We start from the raw sequence: 23,420 nt of genomic DNA, 5'->3' as shown, positions 1-23,420 counted from the left end.
TACACACAGAGCAGTTAGTGGCTCTTGTATTGTGTGATACAACAGTGCTGACTTTGGTATCGCTAAAAAGGACAAAACTAATTTGTCCAGTGAGGCTCTGAAGGCCAGAGGCTGTGTGACAATTGAACACAGCCACAAGCAAAATACATGGAATAGCAATTACTAAAGCCAGAATGGGACCCCGCGGTGTGAGTGTGCAGAGATACCCCCACACACACACACACACACAGTCACAAATGAAACGTTGAATGTAAATGGTATGACGGAAGTCATAACTCTCTCAGTGGCCGCTGGGCAGCAGGGGTTGTGCAGCCAGCGGTCCTGTCAGAATAGTGCGGCTGTGTGAACAGAGATAGCCGCTGTGGTGTGGGAGTCACCATGGAAGGCCTGCGGGCTGACAACTGGAATTGGCCTCTGAAATGCTCCGTTACTTTTTCAAAATGGAAAGTGATGAACAGGTCTGTTCCAAAACACTATACATATCTTTTTTTTGGGGGGGGGGGGGGGGGGGGAATCATTACTATAAGTCAAGAATAGCTGCAATCCATTGTGTCATTGTTTCATCCACAAAAGGACATTTTTCCATCTTAAATGAAAAATCACCCTAAAAGGACTATACTGTAGCTGGCAATAGCCGCGACAGACCAGCCGCCGCCGGGGCGTTATCATGAATCCTACTGATTTTCTTAGCAAGACCCGCCCTGTGTAGCATTGGAGCCCTATGATTGACAGGCGTCCATGCTATCCGTTTGCCATCAGGATTGTACATTATTTCAGTAAGGAGTCTTACTGGAGAGGGAAATACGCTCGCAGGAACAACAAGCTTGCTAACTGCTTACTGTCAGTTAGCAAGCTTGTTAGATCTCTAAGGGGGCACGCAGTTTATTAAAAAAAAAGCTATTTGTAACATCAACTCTTGTCTCATAAGGGTCTTCACTCCATTCTCCTCCGTGGAGCTGTAAATTGGATGGTGCAACATAGCCAATGAGCTACGATTGCTTCCTCCATTTTTGGAGTCTCTGTCCCCTAAAAGGTCAGCACTGTCAACGACGGTTTTGTATTGGGCGATGTGGAAAAACTTGCACTGATTTGCTTTGAGCACCTGGGTGAATCATTTGCAATGCTGGTGTGACCTAGGCCTTGAAATAGAATTTACATTTTAGCGGCTCTACAAATTCTGGACAAGGAAAGGTCAAACACAGGCAACTGTCTCCCGGAGGTGGAAGTCAAAAGCATCAGGACTTGAATTGATGATGCCGTCGGATGAGAGAAAACAATGTCAACAATATCAATCTGTTATTCTGAAATGTCTCTAACAGGACTCACCGTCCAATACACAAGGGAGTGAGACAAGAGGGATGCATAACCAAAGCACCTGAGAGTCAAGAGACATCTTTTCTATCCCCGCTTCAGCAACACTATCAGCAGCCATTGGTTTCTCACTGGTATAATGAGCAGGTGGTGTCCTATTGTGTAGCGCCGTTGAACGTACAAAAGAACAAAAACACATTTAGAATACGTAGTGCTGTGCGTGTGCCAAAATAAAGTGAGAGGAGGGGAGAAACAGATTGCAGAGAGAAAAAAAGACAGAGGGGGTAGAGAGAGAGAGACTAATGAAGGTTATGGAGAAGGAGAAAGTATGAAAAAGGAGAGAAGAAGAAATGAGTCTGGAGCGATAAAAGAGAGGAGAGGCGGAGGGATGGTTGAGGAGTCTCCCTGGATTTGTAGAATCCCCCTCAGCCTCGAGTTTCGCGACAAAGTCACACTGACACACTTACTGAGCTCTCTTTTCTTTTCTCTTTCTTTCTGTCTTTCTTTTGCACTGGTAATGAGAACCGTAGGTGTTCGCTGACTGTCACATACTGCAGAGCGCTTAACAGTGCGGGTTTGCTCACACACACACACAGACACACACACACACACACACACACACACAATATTCTTGGACGTCTGCCACAGCGCCAGGACACCGACTGTGTGATGCGGAAATAGGAGGAAACCGAGGGTCATTTTTATGTTCTCCACAAAAACACCATGCTTCATGGTACAATCATGCATCTGCTGTTATGCTATGCCAAATGAAGCTTTGGCTTTTATATATAGGCTGTTAGATCTTTTCTTTTCTTTAAGATAAACCACTGAATACATAGCCTACAGTATGCACGTGGGGCAGCGCACACTCTCCATGTAATTCTTCCAAACTTCAAAAAGGGACAGTTTTGCTTCCTCTGGCTAAATCTTTTTTTCCCAAAATGTCAAACTACTCCTTCCAACAATATTATTTCATCATATAATTTAATCAGCCACTTCCTTTTTTTATATGTCAAAACAATTACTTTTTTTATGGCTCCCTGTGTTAACATATCCCTTTGTTTCGAGCCAGTTTACTCAATTCACCTCGGCGGTATAAAAGGAGCCTAACCTCTTAGGGTTTCCTTTAACTAATAGGCTCATTTTCTTGCACTCCACCCAGGCAGACAACACAGACATCCACCATCTCATTAAAGCATCGAGGCATTCAGTCAGTGCGCGTAATGAGCTCGAGACTGCAGCGCTGTAAGTAACGTTCCTGAAAACAGCGTGGAGCAGCGATTGAGGTTATTGGGGGTTGTGATAATGTATTTCTTACATTTTTACAAAGCCCATAACACAATCATCAACACCAAAACACTGGCAACAGCCTTGCTGTCATTGGCCACAACCGGTGTTGTAAAATGCACAACACTTTTGACACGACCGCACACATCGGACGGTAGTTTGTGATATGATGCTGGTTTCATTTACAAGACAAAAACTGACTACCAGCTGAACTGCTCTGTTCTCATCATGCTGTGTCCAGTTACCGCGCTGTCTGTAACCGAGTAAGATACTAAATGATGAATGAATCCTTGCTGCTGGCCAGCGTATTCGCCCGTACTGTACATCAACAACAGAGAAGTACCGGAGCACGTGTTTCCCCACAGTAAGCTCGACTGTCCACACATATCGCTGCTGTAGAAAAACGTGCAGCAACAATCTGGATTTGAATGTAGCTCACATTACCAGATGACACCGTTTTCAAAAAAGCAATCGGAGAGAACAAACCCGTAATGTCATCTATTTCTAAAAGAATGGCACATTGGAGTTATCCGTTTATCAGGAGATTCACACTTGCTCACACTTCATATCTAATCAACACATTCCAGCCAAACATTCACTGTTTTACTGCTTATTATGACCAATATGATCGTTTGTGGTGATAATGTTGTTTTTCTGTCTATATCTTGGGGAAATGCTATAAATAAAAGTGCCAAATACCAGAGCCAATCATCATTTTTTTTTTTTTAAAAGCATCAACATCGCAGAAACTTAATCGTATTATTACATGACAGCAGGGTTGAAAACTGTCACATCAGGTCAGAAGACACAAAGGAAACCTGTCCAGTTCACAACAGAGAAGGAAACAGCAGAACACATTTGCTGGCTGTTCTTTGAACTGTATTGCTTCTAGACAGTCACGGGCAAAGAGGAGATCTGATGAATTCCCCCGGAGCCAGCGCGAGAAAAAGAGCTGAACTTGTACTCACATCTCCTGCTGCTGAGGAGAAAATAACTAGCTCCACTTACTTTGATGGAGAGGAATATACACACACACACACACTGGCTCTCATACTCATTTTTGTACATTTCTCTCATGTCCTTTTTCCATTTTTCTGCTCGTTTCGCCACTCAACCTGCCTAGCGCCTTTCTCACAATGGCTCTGACTTTGCTCAGTTCCTGCTTGTGATTCTGTCTCACTTTCTTGCTGAATTCTCTAAATCATCCCCGCAGTGATCATCTTCTTTGCCTCTGCCGTCCTCAAGCTCATCACGCTGACGATTCCCACTGATCAACCACACCGAACCTCCTCCCTTCTTTCCTTTTAAGACTCACTTACCTGTGCAATATCATACAGCAGTTTGTAGTGTTCTTCCCGTTTCTGCAAGGTGCACAAATTGCAGCCCATCCTAGTTGTCAGGGAAACCGTGCAGAGTGCCCGCTGGAGTGTGTGCCTTGTCTGTGGTGTGTGGGAGCTCCCCCTGGGGCGAAACACACTCGGGCTCCTCTTCCTTGGCTCCCCCACTCCTCTTTCTCATCCGTGTATCCTCAGAGCTCCCCTCTGTTGCTCCAAGCGCAGGAAACTCTCTCTCTCTCTCTCTCTCTCTCTCTCTCACACACACACACACACACACGCCCACGTGTGTCAGCTCACTCCTTTAGTAGAGGTTGTGGCTGTAGTTCCTTTAGTGTGTGTGTGTGTGGGGGGAGAGGGGGGGTGTGTATCAGTGGTAAGATGAGCAAAAGCACCTGGCTTCTCTTTCCCTATTGCTTGTCACTCCTTCTCTTGATTCTCCCTTGCATGCCTACATACACTCTCTTCTCCACCACCTCCTCTCCCAGTGTGAGCACACACTAGTCCGCACACACACTTTTGGCTCATGGAGACACACCTCCTCCTGTGGCAGGCTGCCTACACATGCCTTGCTCCTACTCCCGGCTCATGAATAGACGGCGTCCTCATTGGCTGTGGGAGAAGGGCTGGGAGAAGAGGGAGGGGACTGGTCTTATCTTGGGCATGTTCAGTATCTGAACATCAGTGTTGTAGCTTGCAGGCGATGTGAAGGACATGCTGTGTCTGTCTGTGTGTGTGTGTGTGTGGGGGGGTATGTAGTTGTATGCGCAAGAGTGCATCTGTGTGTACACATTCCAGCAACATGCGAAATCCCTACATTTCAATGCAGGACGTTCAATTAAAAAAAAAAAAAAAAAAACAGGAGTTGAAATGCCATCCCTGCAGTTAATCAAGTTACCGAGAGGGCTATTTGTCTGCGCCCACATTTGACAACTGGATGTGGCATAAAAAAAAAATCAATCTCATTTGAATTCAATCAGATGGCATTTTGCACTCAGTTGGAGTGTTGGAAGGGTGGAAGAAACACAGGCCGGTATTGATTGGCTTCAAATTAGCTTCCAGCTCAACTGGTCCCTCTCCACAGGGGTGGAAGGACAGAGGGGGAGTAAAGGAAAATGGGAGAGAGGTGGATGGAAGACTCTGGGATGCTGTTAAGATAAACTGAGAGCACAGTGAAGGTATTACAACCGTGTTACACTAGAAATGATAGTAATTTGACATGGTAAATGTGTTTTGACAGAAGTGCAATGCTGCCCAGATTGCCTTTAAATCAGCATAATGAGAAGTTGTCAATGAACATTTTTATGGTTATGTTGAAGCACTGGCAGCACTTGGTTAAAGTTAGGTCTTGGTCCAACATTGAAAAAGTGACTTGAATATTAGGACACATGGTGTTAACTTCATTCAAAGTCAAACTGAAATTTGAATTTTTCACACTTTTGATACTGCAGCTATTGTACATAATGTTATTTTCTTTGCAAGAGAAGATAAAATACTTTTTGAATATATTTTGGAAAAGATATCTAAGCTTCAGGGGGGAATTTTAAAAAACAGCGTTGATAGGGCTGATTATGTACCATTCATGATTTAAGACATCTTGTCCTTTACAAATTTAAACATTTGGGAGCACTCATAGTGCTTTTTAATTCATCTTTCACTCTTTATTCAAGCTAAGCTTATTATCTCCCACATAGAAAGTGGACCTAGCTTGTCAACATTAGCACAGCCTGATCTCACAGAAATACATGAAATGACCACGACCTCTTACAAACGTGTGTCGGCACAATGGATGCCAATAGAGAGTCAATAAGGATAATTTGTCATGGTGAACACAAAGAGGTTCAACAGAAACATGTTTTGATTAAACCCCATATATAGTGGAGGTCAGGGTGGATGGATGGGTCCAACACTTTCCCCCAGGAGACCTGTGTTTGTGTACTTTTTTTAAACCAAAAGTGTTGGTCATAGCCATTTCAGGTATTTCTGTGAGATCCCGTGGGACAAGCACTAATTCCCACTAGACGTTACATTTGGTTCATGTTATTAATCGCTATCTACCCACTGAGTCAAGTACCCGGGTCAAACTAAAGGATATATGCTGGTTTCTTTTAAAAAAAACGCATGATACGAATCCTGGTCATCAGTGTCAAAATCTCGTACTTCGTACGCTCACCATCTACCTAACTGCCTGGATTTGACTTGCTTCCTGTATAACGAGTTGCAAATGATTCTAATCGAGGCAGCAATTATGTTTCCCATGAAAACTTAATTTCTATAAGACAATGATGAATATTAATACACTCATGCAGTATAAATTAACATATAGAAGTCTATAATTTGTTCCCCTGGACATGCCTACAAATATCTTGTTGTTTGTGTTGTGTGTGTGTGTATATATATATATATATATATATATATATATATATATATATATATATATATTGGAAATGCTAGTATGAATATTACAAAACATGTTTTGATGAAATGTTCAGTTTGCAAGGACGGCCTTTGACGTCCGTCACAAAGGGAAGCATGAATCTCACTCGCTCAATGCTCAACAATGTGTTGTACTGTGCCTTTTGTCAACTCAAGTGTTTATGTTCCGCGTATAAGTTTGAGTAATTCTTTCTTTTCAAGAGGTTAGTGGTTTACACCTTAGTATCACTCATTTTACAATGAAATGCATACGTGTTACTGACTAACAGTAAAAAATCTGTTATCGAACTTCCACCCGGGCCGCATGACGAATAGCCGTCACTGTTAAGACTTTGAGCAGAGACAACAGATGCGTCATCCTCCTTATCACCAGTCATGCAGGTACAAGGACCATAGTGGTTCAGTCAAGGGCGTCAGAGCAGATACAGATACAGCCCCCCAGATAACACTTAACCCTTTCTCTCTGACCACTCTCGTCCCTTTCTGATGAGGTCACCGCTTTCTCTGCGGATCTCTGAAGGGGACTTCTCAGGGGTGACATCACCCCCCTAATGAATTTTAGGGTTCTTCGATTATTTCCTTTGTTTCTTTTTCTTCTCTTCTGTCAGTCTCTCCCACACTTTTTCAGTGCTGATGTTTGGAGTCTTGAGTATGGGATTGGAAATAACTCTGGTTGAACTGCTACTGTGACCATCCCTGAAGTCAGATTTGCTGACAGACAAAAAAAAATAAATGTGTGTCCAGAACACACAAAAATATACAGTCTCACGCACATAGACACAACAAAAATGTGACATTTTCCATCCTATTCCTCAATTAATCTGAGATGCAAGGCTTTTTCTACAGTAGTTGACATCATCATTGTGGTCATTTATGGCCTATCACCATCCTTTTTATTGTTCATATCACCCACTTTCCATCATCTCTACAATGTCTCTCCTTGATTTCATCATCCTGTTCTATTGCCTCTGCGTACATGAGACACTGGACAGATGTCTGGCTCATGCTCTCATATAAAATTGAAGAGACTCGTATAACTTTAAGAGGTGTGGGATTTGAACCCTGCAGAAATTGTGTGGAGAATATTGCACAAACAAAATGCATTTCATCGTCTTTGATGTCTGACAACTGGACTGGCAATGCAGCAGCAGAGTGGTGTCATACCTGTAAGTTGCATGTTGAATTAATCCTCTGACAGGTAGTTCACTTTAGGGTTGAAGTGGGTTCAAACAGCTGTACTGGTCATTTCATGTTTTATGGTAAAGTTCGTCAGTGGGATCTGCCGTCAGTGAAAGGTTAACCAAAAATAGCTTGCTGCAGGGGGAAAGTGTTGCACTTCAAAGGAAGCCTGAAACGCCATATTAGCATAATGTCCTATATGGCTGTGATTGAAAGAAAATTGGCCACTCTGCACGTTCCTGTCTGAAAATAGAAACTTGTTAGGAAAGCTCTGAGCCATTTCAGTCTTGAATCTACGGTAAATCTGAGTATAAACTTTGAAAAAGAAAACTCAGTCAGAGTTTTAGGTATAATTCGCCGAGATGTTCAAAGGCCACAGTACCCTTGACGACAGACAGAGCAGTAGAGGGGTAGAGAGTGTATCTAATCAGGAACAAGGATCACGCATTCGGTCTGTGCTCTGAGGCCTGCTCTGCAAAATACCAACAAACTGCTGTTAAATAAGTTACCAGTGGAAACTTTTCTTTCACAAAGTTGCCTCGAACGCCTCAGTGGGGACACATCCAGGACACGACACAACGTGGGCGCAGGCAGACTAAAAACACCTCCAGGACTCATAAATCTCAGTTTTATGATGATATGATGCAGTGTCTTTTATGATTCTTTTGGTCTCGGTTGTTGATGTTCAAAACAGCACCAGATTCTCCTTCAGAGGAGTTGGAAACGGGGCTGGAAGCACATTTTGTCCTGTCAAATTAGCTGGTTTCACTTGGATATGGCTTTTGTGAAAAGATGAAATCAATTCTCAACCACTTGTGGTGATAAAGTTTGCTTCCAATGTGACTTTTAGATGCCACGTCATGCATGGAAAGATCAATACAAAACAGCAACATTTCTGCTCGTGTAGACAGCTGGGCGTCTCAAAGCCAATGGCGTGAGAAGAGCCTGCGGGCGACTCAATAGCCATAACCCATACATTATTTAACACTCTGAACCATTCATCTAGGTAAAAACATGATTAGAGTGCTACTTACAGAACGCAGCTAAAGGCCGAGGGGAAATGATGGTACGTGATGGTAATTGAAAAGCGGCATCCTTTTCTGTTTTTTGTTCTAGTAATTACATTGTAACTATTCATTACTGTCTAATTACTTTGCAGGAGGCCAGCGTTCAGATCCAATCCTCATAATGACTGTCTGTCCTCCACTCATTGTCTCCTGATCCCAATTGTTGAAGCAAAACGACTGACTCTGTAAAAAAAAAAAAAAAAGAGCCCGAGTGACTCCAGTCATTTAATTATCAAATAATGAGCCGAGTTAAAAGAGAAACAAAAGGCGGTCAAGCCCACAAAAGTAAAGAAAAGACAAAACTGGGATCTATTCAACAAAACACAGAGGGGCCCTTTGTTCATAATTTTCAGACTGCTAGTTGGGCAAAAATCATTCATTAGTGAGTTGTCGTAGAAACACGGTGTTTTAATGTCCAATCTTAGTTATGTCCCCTTTGAGCAGCCGGGCAAAGCGAGGTAGACACATTCACACATATACACAAACAGACAAAGTGTGCGATAATGAAACCGCTCAGTGCTCGGCATCAGATGAACCGTGGCAGCCATTAAAACAAGTCAAATCACTGTTGAATCAGTCGCTAACACTTTCTTTGTCCCTGCTTCATTGAACAAGGCTATTTAGAAAAGCAAATGGAAACATTTCTTGAACCGCTGTGACCACACACCCAGGGGCTGCGTTTCCCCCTTCCTTGCTCACGATTCAATATGGCAACTTAACCACCCCAGTGCAGCATCACCGGGGGCAATATGAGACCCTGACAGTCTCTTTACTCAATAAGCTAGCAGCCACACTGGCGTCTGACCAGCTGACCTCACACCACGTTCGCTGAGCAGGGTCAAGTAGCCCATAAGGATGGAGTTGTCCTCAGGCACTGGGACACAAGTTCAGATTTCCTTTGACTTGAATGCACTCAAAATTAGACTTTGAAGCATTGAAGACCTTTGTTCAACTGAAAGTAATTTTACCTATTGAAAGAAGTGGCAGAATAAAATGAAAATAAGATGTCTGAGTTTAACGAGTCTGAACTGGTTTGTACCTTATTTTTGGTTTTGGGCGTGGCTCAAGGGCTGGCATTGGCTTTCCAACACTTGGGTTCAAACTGAAATATCGCAAACACTATTAGATGGATTACCATGGAATTCGGTGCAGACATCCTAGGTGACCATAGGATGAATCCTAACGGCTTTCTTCATCATCTGACTTTTCCTCAAGTGCCGCAGGCCGGTCAACCTTTTCACTTATCCATTGAAATATCTCATCTACTTCTACTACAAAATTCTGTCGAGGTTCATGGTCCCCGGGGGATGAATCCTACTGACTTTAATGACCCACAATCTTCCTCTGGATCCCAAACAAGGCGTGATATATTCACAAATTGATGTTTATAAATGTCTCCACAACTATTGGACATATTGACTTGAAATATATTACAGATTTTGATCTCTTCTTCAAGATGAATTTTGGAGAGACAGAAACTTTCTTTTTTACCTAATTGTGCACAATCAGGTCAGAAAATGCACTTAACTATTACTTTGAGGTGACATTGGTTTAAATTATTTTGACAAAAAACAGCCTTAGCCCTACTTTGTGATTGGTGCTAATGTTAGCATGCTAACAAGCTTAACTAAAATGGTGACACTGTCAAGCATAAGACGTGCTCAACATTAGTATGTCAACATTGTCATTTTGAGCATGTTAGCATGCAAATGTTAGCATTCAGCTGAAGCACCACTGTGCTTAAGTAACGCTTCACGGAGCAGCTACAGCGTGTGTGACTCTTAGTCTGGTTGTCTTTGATTCATTTATACCATGGTTATCATCCATTCCAACAAAGAAATGTGTCCGAGTTGTGATCACTTATTTGATTACATCTGAACCAACTGGAGCTCATCTGTCACACAGCTGAGTCTCAGGTTCCACCCATGACCAACATGTGTGTATGTGTGCATAAAAGAGAGAGAGAGAGAGAGAGAGACAGTGCCTAGCCTTAGGTGTCAATATACACGGATACCCCTTCTGCTAACACACACATTTACACAAGAGTGTTTCTGGGCTCTGGGCCTGACCCTGATGTGTTAACCCAATAGCATAGCTTCAATAAAACTGATTAAAGAAGTCTTCCCCTGCTGCTCCCAGGTCCTGCTGCTGGACTAATGGCACAAGTGGGCCTCTTAATCTTTCCACAACATCTGTGCCAGTATTGAACCATAAGAATGGATGGAGCACCCGGGCTGAGGGAGCACCACGAGCAGCCCGAGGGAGGGAGCAAGATAGATAAAAGAGATAGGTAGATGGACACGGAGGATATAGACCAGTAGATAACTTGGATGTGTCCGTCTTATTCTAGTTTCCATTCTTCATCTGAATGATGTGCACATCATCCTCCCCTCCACTCGATGCAGAGCGAGGGAAGACCAAGCCAGCTGTTCCTCCATTGTCCAGTAGCTTAACAGGATTACAGGAGGGCACGAGGCCAACCTCTTCCATACACACACACACACACACACTCACATGCAGACACTGCAAGACTTAACCTCAAACTTCAAAGGCTGAACGAGAAGCACAAGGACACATCATACCTTGGCTTAGCGGATAATGGATGGAGCCATGCTTGGCCAAGCATGCAGATATTGTGTTATTGGGGTGTTCTTTTATAAAAGAATACCACCGTGCAAAAAATATACATTGAATTCTGTCATTCGACCCTGGGTTCACTATCATATCTGCGTATTGTTATTGAAGAAGTGAAAGGAAAACTGGGATTTATTGAGTATCTTGTGCCACCTTGGGATTGCTGTCTTTCTTGGAAAATCATTGCCAGGTATAGCAGATCACTCAGGATTCAATCATTCAGGAGATCAAGTTATTACAATTCATCCTCAGTGGGATACGAGTTTCTGTACCAAATGTCATGGCAATCCATCCAATAGTTGTCGAGACGTTTCACTGAGAAAACATGAATGTCAACCTCATGGCAGTGCCTGAGGAAAAGTCAGCAGATCACCAAAGTTACTAGGGTTCGTTCTTTGAGTACCATGTATATCTTTTCAAAAATCCATGTCAAATCATCCAATAGTTACGTTATTTCTGTCTGTACCAAAGTGGTGGACCCACCGTTCGAGTCCGACTGACTGCCATTGCTATCCATTGAGCCACGCCTCTATCATGGCTAAAAATACATTGTCAGGACTAGATAAACCACTAAAGTACTTGTTAAGTCATGGCTCCAGTAAGTCTAGCATTTCTTAGAAGTAATACAGGAACTTCCTTATTTAGTCTGAATAAACTTAATCTACAACTTTAGTGGTTCTCTCTGACATGAATGCACAAACCCCTATTCTTTCTCCCCCCCCCCTCTCTCTCTCTCTGTTCTTTGTGTTTTCCCGGAAGTCTTGCCCGTCTAAAGCACTTTAGATCTGTATCACTCGCTCAGTTTGGTTTTGAAAAGACCCACTATGCTCTTAAAATCAAAAAAATAAATCTGCCTGAGGGCGTAAAAATCGAACTTCTTTCTTCTCTGGGACTCACATCAAAATTTACTGTCCAATTTGTGCTGTAACTCGAATATTTCTTAAAGGGTTGTTGTTCAATAATATATGATATCAACTATGTGAAAGTGTTGTCTTTTGTCAACCAAGACCTTGATTAACATGTTAAGCAAAAATAACATATCCTAATTATCTTGATGCTATTAATCATTTGTTTTATGACTGGGAGGCAAAAGATTTCTCTTTTGAAAACTATTTCACAGTCGTACTCTCTTTCTGCCTCCCACTCAGCCGGCTTTTCCATCTTTCGCATGCACATCCTCCCGTGGCGGAGAATAGCCCTTTCGATTTTTATCAGTGCACCGGCTGGGTTTAAAAGGGCTTCCCTGTTGTGAATTAATGTGGCCTTAATCTGGCCCCCCACACACACAGTGATAAAGTGGTGTAAGAGACAGAGCGTGTTCGGTCAGGGGACACAAGATTAGTCATACGCCACTGAGCTCGAAGTGGGGCCCGAGATGTCGCGTGGCGTCTCACTTCCTGGTTCCAGCTGCTGGTTCCCCCTTTCCTGTCTAATCCAAACTGAGGACAAGCTACTGCCTGACAGGAAGATAAGGAAGTGTTCATTGTCTCCCCGATCCTCCTTATGTCTGTATATTACGGTGCTTCTTGTGTCAATGTGCCAACCTGTGTGGTCAGAGCAGAAAAACACGGGGAACAATGGCTCCATCTGCACCAGAAAAGAAAACTCTTTCCTTTTTTTCTTGGTTCCTGGAGAAATGCTCGAATTATGGCTGTCTTTCATTCACTTACACACAAATGTTTTGTCGATTGGGATAGGGGCCCACATCAAGTTTATATTTGAATACCATGTGTGAGCTACATTACGTCCATAACAACAGGGGCCCCCAAGCCCATGTGTAGTGAATAAGCACACAGTATTGATTCAGAGGCCCTCTGTGGCTAAGGGTGTGGCTGGCTAACTGGCAGCGGTTGGCCTTACAGTCAATATGCTCAATAAAGTGCAGATTGTAGAACATACAGTAATTTGGCAAATCCTGAGTAACACAGATCTATATTGCGTAAATCTATACAGCATGTCTGCAGGGGATTTATACTACGCAGACATAAATGTCTATCTTAACAAATCATTTATTGAGTTGAGCCAGTGATGTGCGTAGTTTTAGTTGACATTACAGCAGAATCATTATAATCTTATCAATGTAGGAGCAATGTCTGATAAGACGTACACGTCTTATTCAAAATGCTACATATACTGTATGTTTTAAAGGTTCAAATGTGAAATTATGCGTAATGCCTTTGCCCTATTTGGCTCCACATGCTTTTAAGGATTGGTGCAATTCATAGAAAAACTTGTGCTCTCTTGTTCATTTCAAGGACATTGTTCCAGTTGGAGGTTGGTAAGTAGCAGGCCTTTAGTCCTGAGTGTCATTTTTAACCTGTAATTTTATCTCAAGATCAATTCATCGTCGCAGAGAAGCGGCAAGATAAAGGTCACTTCAATCATGAAATAGACATTTCATTTCTATGGCGGTCTGTAGTTCTATGATGAAAGGAATAGCAAAATTAAATAGACACGATTTAAAAAAAAATGTACTTAATGAATTATGTATAATGCGGTTACTCCTCAAGGTAAAATTAATTGTATCTTCAGGTGGTAAGATGGTGTTATTGGTGAAAGAAAAAGTTCAGGTTGTTGTTGCTTCATTATGACTGTAATAAAATCACCAGATAAACAAATCTAAGCAGCCCCGCATCACACTGATCTGTTACCCGAGCCGTCCCACAGTGCTTTTTGTTTTATGTGCTGCATCTGTTGGAGAGCCACAGGGCGTCTGGGTCGACAAATGTTCCCTGTTGCTGTTGCTTTCTTTTTAATGCTCACAATATTGCCAGATATTTTGAGACAGCATGTCTCCAAAATGATCCACACACAAATAAATGTGATTGATTGCTTGATTGACTGGGCGTGCCTTTAGCACCCTGCTGGTCCCAATCTTCGCCAAAAGTGACCAATAAAAAATTTACTGTCCCCACGATGGTCATACAACAAAGGAAAAAAATGGCTTTACGAGGAGAAGATGGCCCATCACAGTCCAATTGGTTGGGTTCATTTCATTCTGCAATATATAGTATTTATGTGTGACGAGAAAACATTTTGATCTTCAAACCCCAAAATGACCAACATGAGTAAGATTCACTCACATGCCTGTAAAAATTTTGTCAGAAGCCATGTTTTAAATGTTTTGTTTCAGGACAAACCTCCCATATTTCATAAAATTCCAAATTAGACAAAAAGACAAAAAGCATGACACCAAATAAGCAAGGTCTGTGTTTTGTAAGTAACACATAGTTACTGTTTAGCATTGACATATAGGTCATTTCATAGATTATAGACTAGATGTTACACGGTTCAAAGCAGACTGAACACAGACGGTTTGGTACACACACAAAGCTCTAACATCCGCTCTGTTATGACCCCAGAGGTCAAAGGGATGCAAGTATCAGATGGCCCGAGTCTTTACAATGCTAATGAGAATTGTGGAGGGCCCCTTTTTCATAGTAGGTTATTGGGTACGACAACACACACACACACAATTTAGTTGAGCAGTGAGGATGTTTTATTGACTAAATTCATTCCCTGACCCCTAACCCTGAACCCAACTCAAACCTGAACCCAAGCCCTAACTTAAAACTAGCCATTTGAAGAAGCAAGGGCCAGTGAAAAATGACTTAATTCACTTCTTAGGTCATTACCTCTGGTGACTTACGCCAAAAACACACCACAGCAGCGGAGACGTGCATCTTGCTGCGAGCTGCCATGCAATGTCTACGGGGCGCCGCGGCAGCTGCTCCGACCCGAGCGAGCTGCGGCTGTTTGATTCTGCGGCATAGTGAGGCAAAGCAAAAAAGTTGGCACCAATGTCAAGGCAGCTTGTTATTGGTAGGCGCAAATTCACGGGTCAAAGTTCACCAAAATCAGACGCGACACAGAAACATTTCCGGTGATTTATGGCCTGGGGTGGCCAGGCCTTAACACGATAGTTCTCACAAGGCTAGAGATACAAGAACATTCACACCTGATGTTTACAGCTCTCTTTTCACCTTATAAATCTCTTTCTTTTACTAATCCTGCAGCAGCCTTGTCAGTTGTTTATGATCCAATATCAAGCCATTCTTTTTACAACCACCGTGGACAGGGGAAAAGCACAGAAGGTCAGCGTAGGATTTTATTGGGACATACCAATAGTGAAAGTCACAATGCTGCCAAAAGCATTGCATAGGACTTCAAACTGCTTGTTAAAGACGTATCAGCCTGTCTATAATTGGTCACGTAGTCATCAATTAACACATGCACAAGATGTGCCATACGTTTTTAATCAAATCAACCTCATTTAAAAATAGTGGGGGGGCCTGGCACTATAGCGCCGTATTTGTTACCTCTATCGCTTGACTTGACATGGTGCCGTGGTTGTCATAGCAACCGTGCAATATGACAGAGCTGATGACAGAGGAGCACTAAGCAAAGATCTGTCACTGAAATAGCCTCATATGGCGGAAGCCATGCTATAATGATGTGTGCACCTGTCTGTGTGGGTGCACGGATGAAGCAACACACTCCTTCTTCTTCTTCTTCTTCTTCTTCTGCTGCGTCCACAGAAAAGCCAAAATCATTTTGGTGTGATATGACCTGGGAGTCCTCCGGACCACAAAACATGACAAAGAGGCGATGTCAAGTGTGTTTGGACAGTGTATCATATATTGATGGCAGACGAATAAGGTTTCTCTATGTAGTGGTACCTGACTGAAAGCCAGTGTCACGGGAGTAAAAGTAACCTGCACAAAGACTTCTTGCAACATTAAAGCACATCTGACAGACAAGGTTTGAGATGCGTAACTTCCCTTGTCACCTTAGCAGAATGGATAAGGCGTTTCTGCATTTGATACTGTAAATCTCTGCATGTTGCTGATGTCTTTCCAATCAAAATCCCTCTGATTTAGGGAGAATGTCAGAAAAAATACATTCAATCTGTAATTATGTCCCCCTTGCAATATGCAGTGTAGCACAAAAGGCATTAACTTCATACTCCAGCAGTCCTAGAAATCCATCGTCCCTCTGGTCCTCTTTATAGCCTGTTGACTTAACAAATAATCAGAAAACCAAACCATATAAGAAAGGAAGCATTTTGGAATTGACACCATAGATGGAAAAATCGTGGACAAATGTTAGTTTGTTTGCTAATTTAGCAATGCAACTGCCAACGTGTGCAAACGAGTTTTAGGATTAGGCAACACGTTCTCATCCCAACTCATCCCATACTGATGCTTGGTCAATACGCCACTACAGTCTCAGTACATACATGGTTAGACATGACATTAAAGACAAAACTTCACAACAACACTGAAAGTCCTGTGTTTGTTTGACCCATCCACCTCCAATCCCTCACACTGTGTTTTATTTTGGTATTCATACTATGTTTTTCACACTCCCGGAGCATTTTCTCTGAGCGTCTAATGATGATTTTACAATGTAGATACTTGAAAGCCTGGTGCACCTCATACGGTAACAGGCGGCAGGGATCAAGCTTCGGTATTTGATGCCCTGGGAATAAGACCGAGCCGCAGGAGGTTATAGAGGTTGTTTTCAAATTTCTTTGTCAGTTGAAATTCCTTCAAACTCTTTTATTTTTAAATTCAAAGCCTTACTCTGGTTTCAATTCTTATCTAACCTATAAGTCAGACCTCATAAAGCACCATGAAAGGATAATACGATTGGAGATAGGGGTGCAGCAGATCCTGTGTTTGTGAAAGACTTTCTCATTCGTCAGTTTAATCTGCAACTCTCTTGCCATGAAGAAGCATCGTCTTCTTTGCTGACCTTTGGTGGTCAATTCATCAGAACGGAGCATAAGGGCATGTTAGGGTCACCCTGTGTCCCAGTGGGGGTCCTCTTCGGTCAAAAAGATCAAAATGGTTAAGAGGCTTAATCTCATGAGAGGGAAGCTTGTTTAGTGGATCCACGAAGCCACAAGGTCAGGAACGTGTCAGAGTTCAAAAGGCAACTTTCTTTTTCAGTGTAATTTCTGCTTCTTCCAAGAACAGCTCTCTGCTGACTCAAACCTCTCGTTAGCCATCAATCGTGGATTTATTACTGTTTTTCCATTTCATACAACCCCACTGTGTTGGAGCAACAGTGGTGCGATGCAGAACGTTTTCTTCCCAAGATTTCTATACATTTCAGCCGGTACAGGAACTTTAGAAGTGTGCTGCTGCGAACACATCCAAACACATTTGACATTGCCTTTTTACAGTGCAGCTCCAGCACAGCGTGTGCATGTGAGGGAATATTTGAGCTATAGCTCTGACTCATCTCGCCCCTTTCACTCCCGATATTACCACATATTACTGCGGTGAGGAATTGCTTTTTGATTGCTTTTGATTCTCATGCATTTCATAGCGGTTTAACGGAGATAAGAAAAAAAAGGAAACATAGGAATATCTGTGTGAGCAATATGATGCAGGTAATTGAAAAACAGCTGAGTATATATGTTATTTGTGTGGTTCCTTGATCTGAATGGCCATGTTTGGGTTTTATGATCATTTCAGCTCGGTCTGGGCTCGCAGCATCCGTGAGTGTCTTCAAGTGCTGCACTGGCAACCAAGACCACTCAAAGCTTTTAGCGCATGTAGGATAAAAACACGAAGAGCTCTATTAAAGACCCCTGCATCCAATCATGCCAAACATAGTCGTAGCTTGATGTAACAGGTCTTAATGGCAGAACATTAGGTGCATTTAACAGGCCACTTCTATGGTCAGGTCTCTTTGCTTCCCCAGCTATTACAACCTCACATTTTCCAAGCATCCATCCATCCATCCATTTCTTGAGAGAGAGAGAGAGAGAGAGAGAGAGAGAGAGAGAGAGAGAGAGAGAGAGAGAGAGCGAGAGAGAGAGAGAGAGAGAGAGAGAGACCACAAATGTAGTAATGTAATCCTGCCGCTGCTGCTTTGCCAATGATTGAACTTATTCACAAAGTACGAGTTGCAGCACAAATCTCATAGCAACCATGTCTTACCGAACAACTGGGCGTGTTGGAGTGTGAATGTATCACAGACACACTTGATAGTGACAGCTGTGGATGTATCTTTGATCAAAGCTATAGGCTGACAAAGCAGACTAACTGAATTAAAGCATGATCCCAGACTCCTTCAAAGATTTCTGGGCTATATGCCCCGGATCTCCACTAACCTTCCAACCACCCTAGATTATCTTAACAGTTATAACTCGATGCAGCACGTGGACGTCGTAATTTCAGCCAACTAAACGTCCAACAGGAAACACACCCCGAGGTAGAAAGTCAGGAATTAATTGCCATTTTATTACGACTACTTGCCATGCTTCAAGTAGACACTTTACTTATAGGGCCTGATCAGCCAGAGAGCGTTTTGCCATTTTGTTATCAGATCACATCATTTATTATTGTTGCTAGGCAACCACCAAATGAGTGTGAACATTATGCTCTTATAAAAATAGAATGTTAAAGAATGCATTCGAGATTTCACTCTGTTGTTTAGCATTAACACATCAGATGCCAAGACTGTAACTTTAACCGTTGTATACATTGTATTTGTCAAAAAAACTCATTTCTCAGCATGCATGTGGAATCACCAGAGTAAATGTGCTTCTGTAGTGAAACACCTAATGGTTACAAATCTATGGGAGGCAATTATGCCATTTCCGCTCCGTAAGACTGTATAGTTATCACCCACTGTGTTCGGTTTTCTGGTGCCGTATATGAATGATGTCTGAACAAAGGATTAGTGCAATGGCAAATGACTTGACCATTAAAATCTTGATTTAAAAGGTTATATGATGTACTTAACCTTACTGGCCACTATGGTTAACATAATAGCCCGTCTGTGGGCGGTGTGCATGGAAACTATAAAAAGGAAAAGTACTGCAGAAAAAAAGAGAGAAGAGAGGAGACGTATAAAAAGTAGTGTATGAAAAAGAAAAAAAGAGAGAGACGGTAAGAAAAAAAGATGGACGGGGGAGAAATCCATTGATCAAAAGACAGGGTTGGCTTGTCCCGCTCTGGGTGAGACAAATAGCAGTGGCTCTGTCAGTATCAAGTACAGTGTATATATGGTGTGCCTATCTGTGCCCGTCATGCTCCCCGGCTTCCAATGCATGACAATTATCTTGCTCCAGACTGTGTGGACAATAAAAAAAACAAGGTTACATGAGATGACACCCTGCCAGTGTTGTAGAACAAAACTTTAGCTGTCAACAAGTGATTTTTGCCAGCAACACTTCTTGAGATTACCTGATAACTTGATGTAAGAGTGATTCTAATATGGGCACCCTGCTGGCTTTGTGCATATTAACTCTTCATATCTAACATCTATCTAAACTATATGAGAGCTGTATGAAAGGCGTTAGGGACCATTTAGCACAATTGTGGTTCAAAACCATTGAAATCTTGGTTTCAATTCTTGAGAAGTTCTTTATAAAAGTTAATATTCATGAGCAACGAAAATAAAGATTTTGAAAAAACATCCTTATGGTATTTATTATATAGAGTCTTGGACCCGAGCGAGCCCCATTTGGGGTTCAGAGCGAGATATTTAATCGAAGAGAGCGTTGTAGAAATCAAAGTTCATAAAGAAATTTAAAAAAGAATTTTTTTCTATTTTTTTTATTTGATCGAAAAAAGTCTCTTTAACTTAATCATCTAAACCATTTTACACACAGCAAACACCATTATAAACTATTACACTAACTAACTCAGAAGATTGTACACAATATCACGTATTTCTGGCTACGAGTCAGGGAGCTTCGCACTTCGGAGAAGGCTACAAACACGGCGCTAGCGACTAGCATGGCCGACTAATACGTCTAACTGCAAGAGGATTCGATCAGGAATCTAGAGATATCTTCAGAATTTCTCTCAGTGAACGCATTACAGAGATACAAGCCAACAAGCACCACAACACCAAGCCACTCAGCAGCAGAACAACCGTGAAAGTTCCTTACTTTGTGACGAATCATAAAGAAAACGTTCCGGTAATCCGTTCAAAGCTAACTTGCTATGTTGCTATGCTTGTCCTCTGACCCTCTGATGTGTTGACTAGAGAAAGGGGGGTCAGACTAACCGTGTGGGACCCGGGGGAAGGGGGGCAAGCTTTGGGCGAATGGGATTTTACACACGGGCTTGGAAGGCGTTTCTTCGAATTTTAGGGGCTAAAGACTCTGTCAATCAAAACCAAGCTTCTATCCCCGCACTGCTGAGACGCTGACATGTCCAAAATGGTCTCCATCTTGAAAATAGACCAATCGTAGGCTGTCTGAGCTCCCAATACACACATGAAGACTGGAGCTCAGATGAGAATCCTCCATGGTTTACAGCCTTAGAGAGGATTCTGGCTCTCAAAATCATGCCAAACTGCCGGATTTGGATGTTTGAACAATATTATTGATAAAACAAGTGAAATAAATAGTTATATAGTTATAAAAGTACAATTGAACAGCTGGAACACCTGGTTCCAAAATGATGATCTCGCCTAAATTCTCCTGTACTGAAAACTCTCTAAATATATTTATTCTTTACTCTATCAAAGCCAATTTTTTTTTTAGAGACTCCTGACCTGTTTTGCTATGATTTGGGAGAGTTTTTAGGCTAGACAGGGCCTCATAAAAAAAAATATTAACAATAAAATTGCTTTTTTTTCAGGCGAATTTGACAATTTTCAATTTGAGCTGTGTGCCATCTTCATTTACTATTAACCAGTAACATTTACACAATATTTACCCATCTGAACAGATCTCACAAGTGTTTCTGATATAAAAAAAAAAAAAAAAATATTCAAATAGACCTTGTAGTTAGAGATTTACACTCTCTTGAGTATGGGTAAGCAATTTTCGAGCAGAGGCCTAAAAATAGGCTTAGGGTTCAAGAGGTTTAAAGGACTATTCACACCAAGAAGGCTAATTATAATGACAGTGAAGGACAATAAAGGACTTGAATTTCCTTCTTTCCTACCTTTGTAAATGGAAAATAAAATAGTTGTAAGCTATTTACTCAAATCAATAGCATCTCTCTCTCTCTCTCTCTCTCTCTCTCTCTCTCTGCCTACTGTGCAGCACAGTCGTGGCTACTTCAACTACTTTCTTATTCTTCCTATTCATGTTCTTATTAATAGGAATAAGATAAACAAGCTAAATACGGTACTTTATAAATGTATCTGCTGTTTCTGATCAGAATAACTATCAACGTTTTTTCTCGTTGGTACCACCCAGCGCTGCAAATTGTCTCATGGCCCCGGTACTCACCCGATGCAACATATTAATAATCTGATTATTAATTGATTAGTTGATTATTTATCATAAGGAGGCAAAACAGTCTCTCTGCAATTCAGCTGCCGTTTTGACTTGTACATTTGGGATGGATTTTGATTGGTCGTCAGTGTTTCTATCGTTCTGAAAGTGGTCTGAACGATATCTTTAGCCACCGTCGTTGTTCGCCCTTAACACTCATAAACTCAGCTATTCAGTTTTATCACAGCTATGTGGATGTGGTCCCATCACAGAACTGGCATTATGACCAAACAATGCCATGACTGTCCCACTAATTCAAATGTTGCTAAATGCTGATTGGTGGACGGCAGAAAGTGAAAAAAAAAAAAACGTACACTTATTGTAAGTCGCTTTGGATAAAAGTGTCTGCTAAATGACTGTAATGTAATGTAATTTAATGGAATCATAGTGAGAAGGTGATTGAGAAAAGCAAAAGCACTTTGTCCTGCACATGAGCAGCTGTCAAATATAAAATCTGAAAAAAAACATTAATAACAAATAATAGGGTTTCTCCAATTATTCCCTTCACGGTGTCTAATATGGATTTATGGCTTTGGTCAGAAGCCTTTGTATCCTTTCACAGGTCATAAACTGGGAGTCCAGAGAGGTCAGATGAACACTGAGGTCACCTCGAAACACACATCCCTTTGTGTTCATCGTCATCATTATGTGCATAATGTTGCAAGATCTTTTCTTTGAAGTCATATTTTGTAACTTATTTGAATGAACAAACAATTTTCAGAGATCGCAAAAAGAAAACCTCTGATAACCTGTTCAGTAGCTGTGTTGAAAACTCTTCATAGCTGCGAAAGAATTGGATTGTTTCGCAATTACAAAAGCTTCACAGGCCACACAGCAGGATATGAGAAATTAGATATTGAATTTTCCACACCAATAAAAGACAGAAGAGCATAATAAATGGATTTGTTGTATTATTTACCACGTTTTCAGCTTTAATATATAGGATTTCATATTTTTCACTTTTAAAGTTAGAGCACCCATTTATTGCTCTTGTTAGCCAAATAAAAATTAGAGAGGATAGTTTAAGTGGCAACATCAATTTCAATTACTGATTTTAATTGTCTGCAATTGGTTTCTCCTCCATCTCACAAACAATAAAAAATAAAACAGGCTTCATTAACTTCCTCACTTCAGCACCAACCCACACAGACATACACATTTGATTAACACACACTTTTACATGCAGATACATGCCACAGGAATGATATAATCTTACAAATGAATCTAATTATTACAAATATGAAATAATCCAAAGCAATTTGTAAGCATTCACGAGACGCTCACGCCAATTAAACAACACAGTAGGATTTAGGGGGTATTGTTCAGTGTCTGAGGAGCAGGTAAACATCACAAACACCATTAAAGAGCTGCAAATGAAATTACAGAAGGACTTAATGGCTGAATGTGTTGAAGAAATAGTGCGATGTTTTGAAAATATGCTTAATCACTGTCAAGATTGATACTGCTCTGATTTGCCAGCAGCCCATTAGCCTAGCTTAGCGGGAAGACTGGAAACGGAGCAAAGGCCTGGCTCTGTCCAAACGCAAAGTAAAATGAATAAAAAATATTCCAGCTGTTCTAAACTGTTGAGGAAATAGTCTGACATTCTGAGAAATGCATTTGTTTTCCTGCCGAGTGTTAGATGAGAAGTTGTTAGCTTCGTTTGGGACAAAGACACGGAAGCACCTAGCCCTGTGAAGCCTGAACCATCAAATAATATTCAGAAAATTCTGAATTTTTGATATTGAATTGTTTATTGGACCTTTAGTCCAAAAATATATATACATATTTTTATTTTTTATTTACCTATATGATATTTTTTTTGTATCACATTTGTTACATCAGGTATAAGAGGGCAATTTATTTATCACAACAATTTTTATTTTACAAACAATAACAAATGATGTTCATTGCTTT

General features: G+C 41.4%; 1 protein-coding gene across 1 annotated transcript in view; it reads right to left on the bottom strand.

The window, feature by feature from the left end:
• pdzrn4 (PDZ domain containing ring finger 4) overlaps positions 1 to 3,986 on the bottom strand; it is a gene marked incomplete at both ends in the record, with an annotated part of 31,728 nt that extends 27,742 nt beyond the window's left edge. The window contains one exon of the mRNA XM_079183761.1: positions 3,918 to 3,986. Coding sequence (XP_079039887.1) covers positions 3,918 to 3,986 — 69 coding nt within the window. The remainder of the gene's footprint in view (positions 1 to 3,917) is intronic.
• Positions 3,987 to 23,420: the final 19,434 nt, after the last annotated feature.

This window comes from Pholis gunnellus, assembly GCF_910591455.1.
Source record: "Pholis gunnellus genome assembly, chromosome: 22".
NCBI classification, from domain to species: Eukaryota; Metazoa; Chordata; class Actinopteri; order Perciformes; family Pholidae; genus Pholis; species Pholis gunnellus.
Note: the sequence above shows the minus strand (reverse complement) of the source record. Positions and strands in the feature narration are given on the sequence as shown.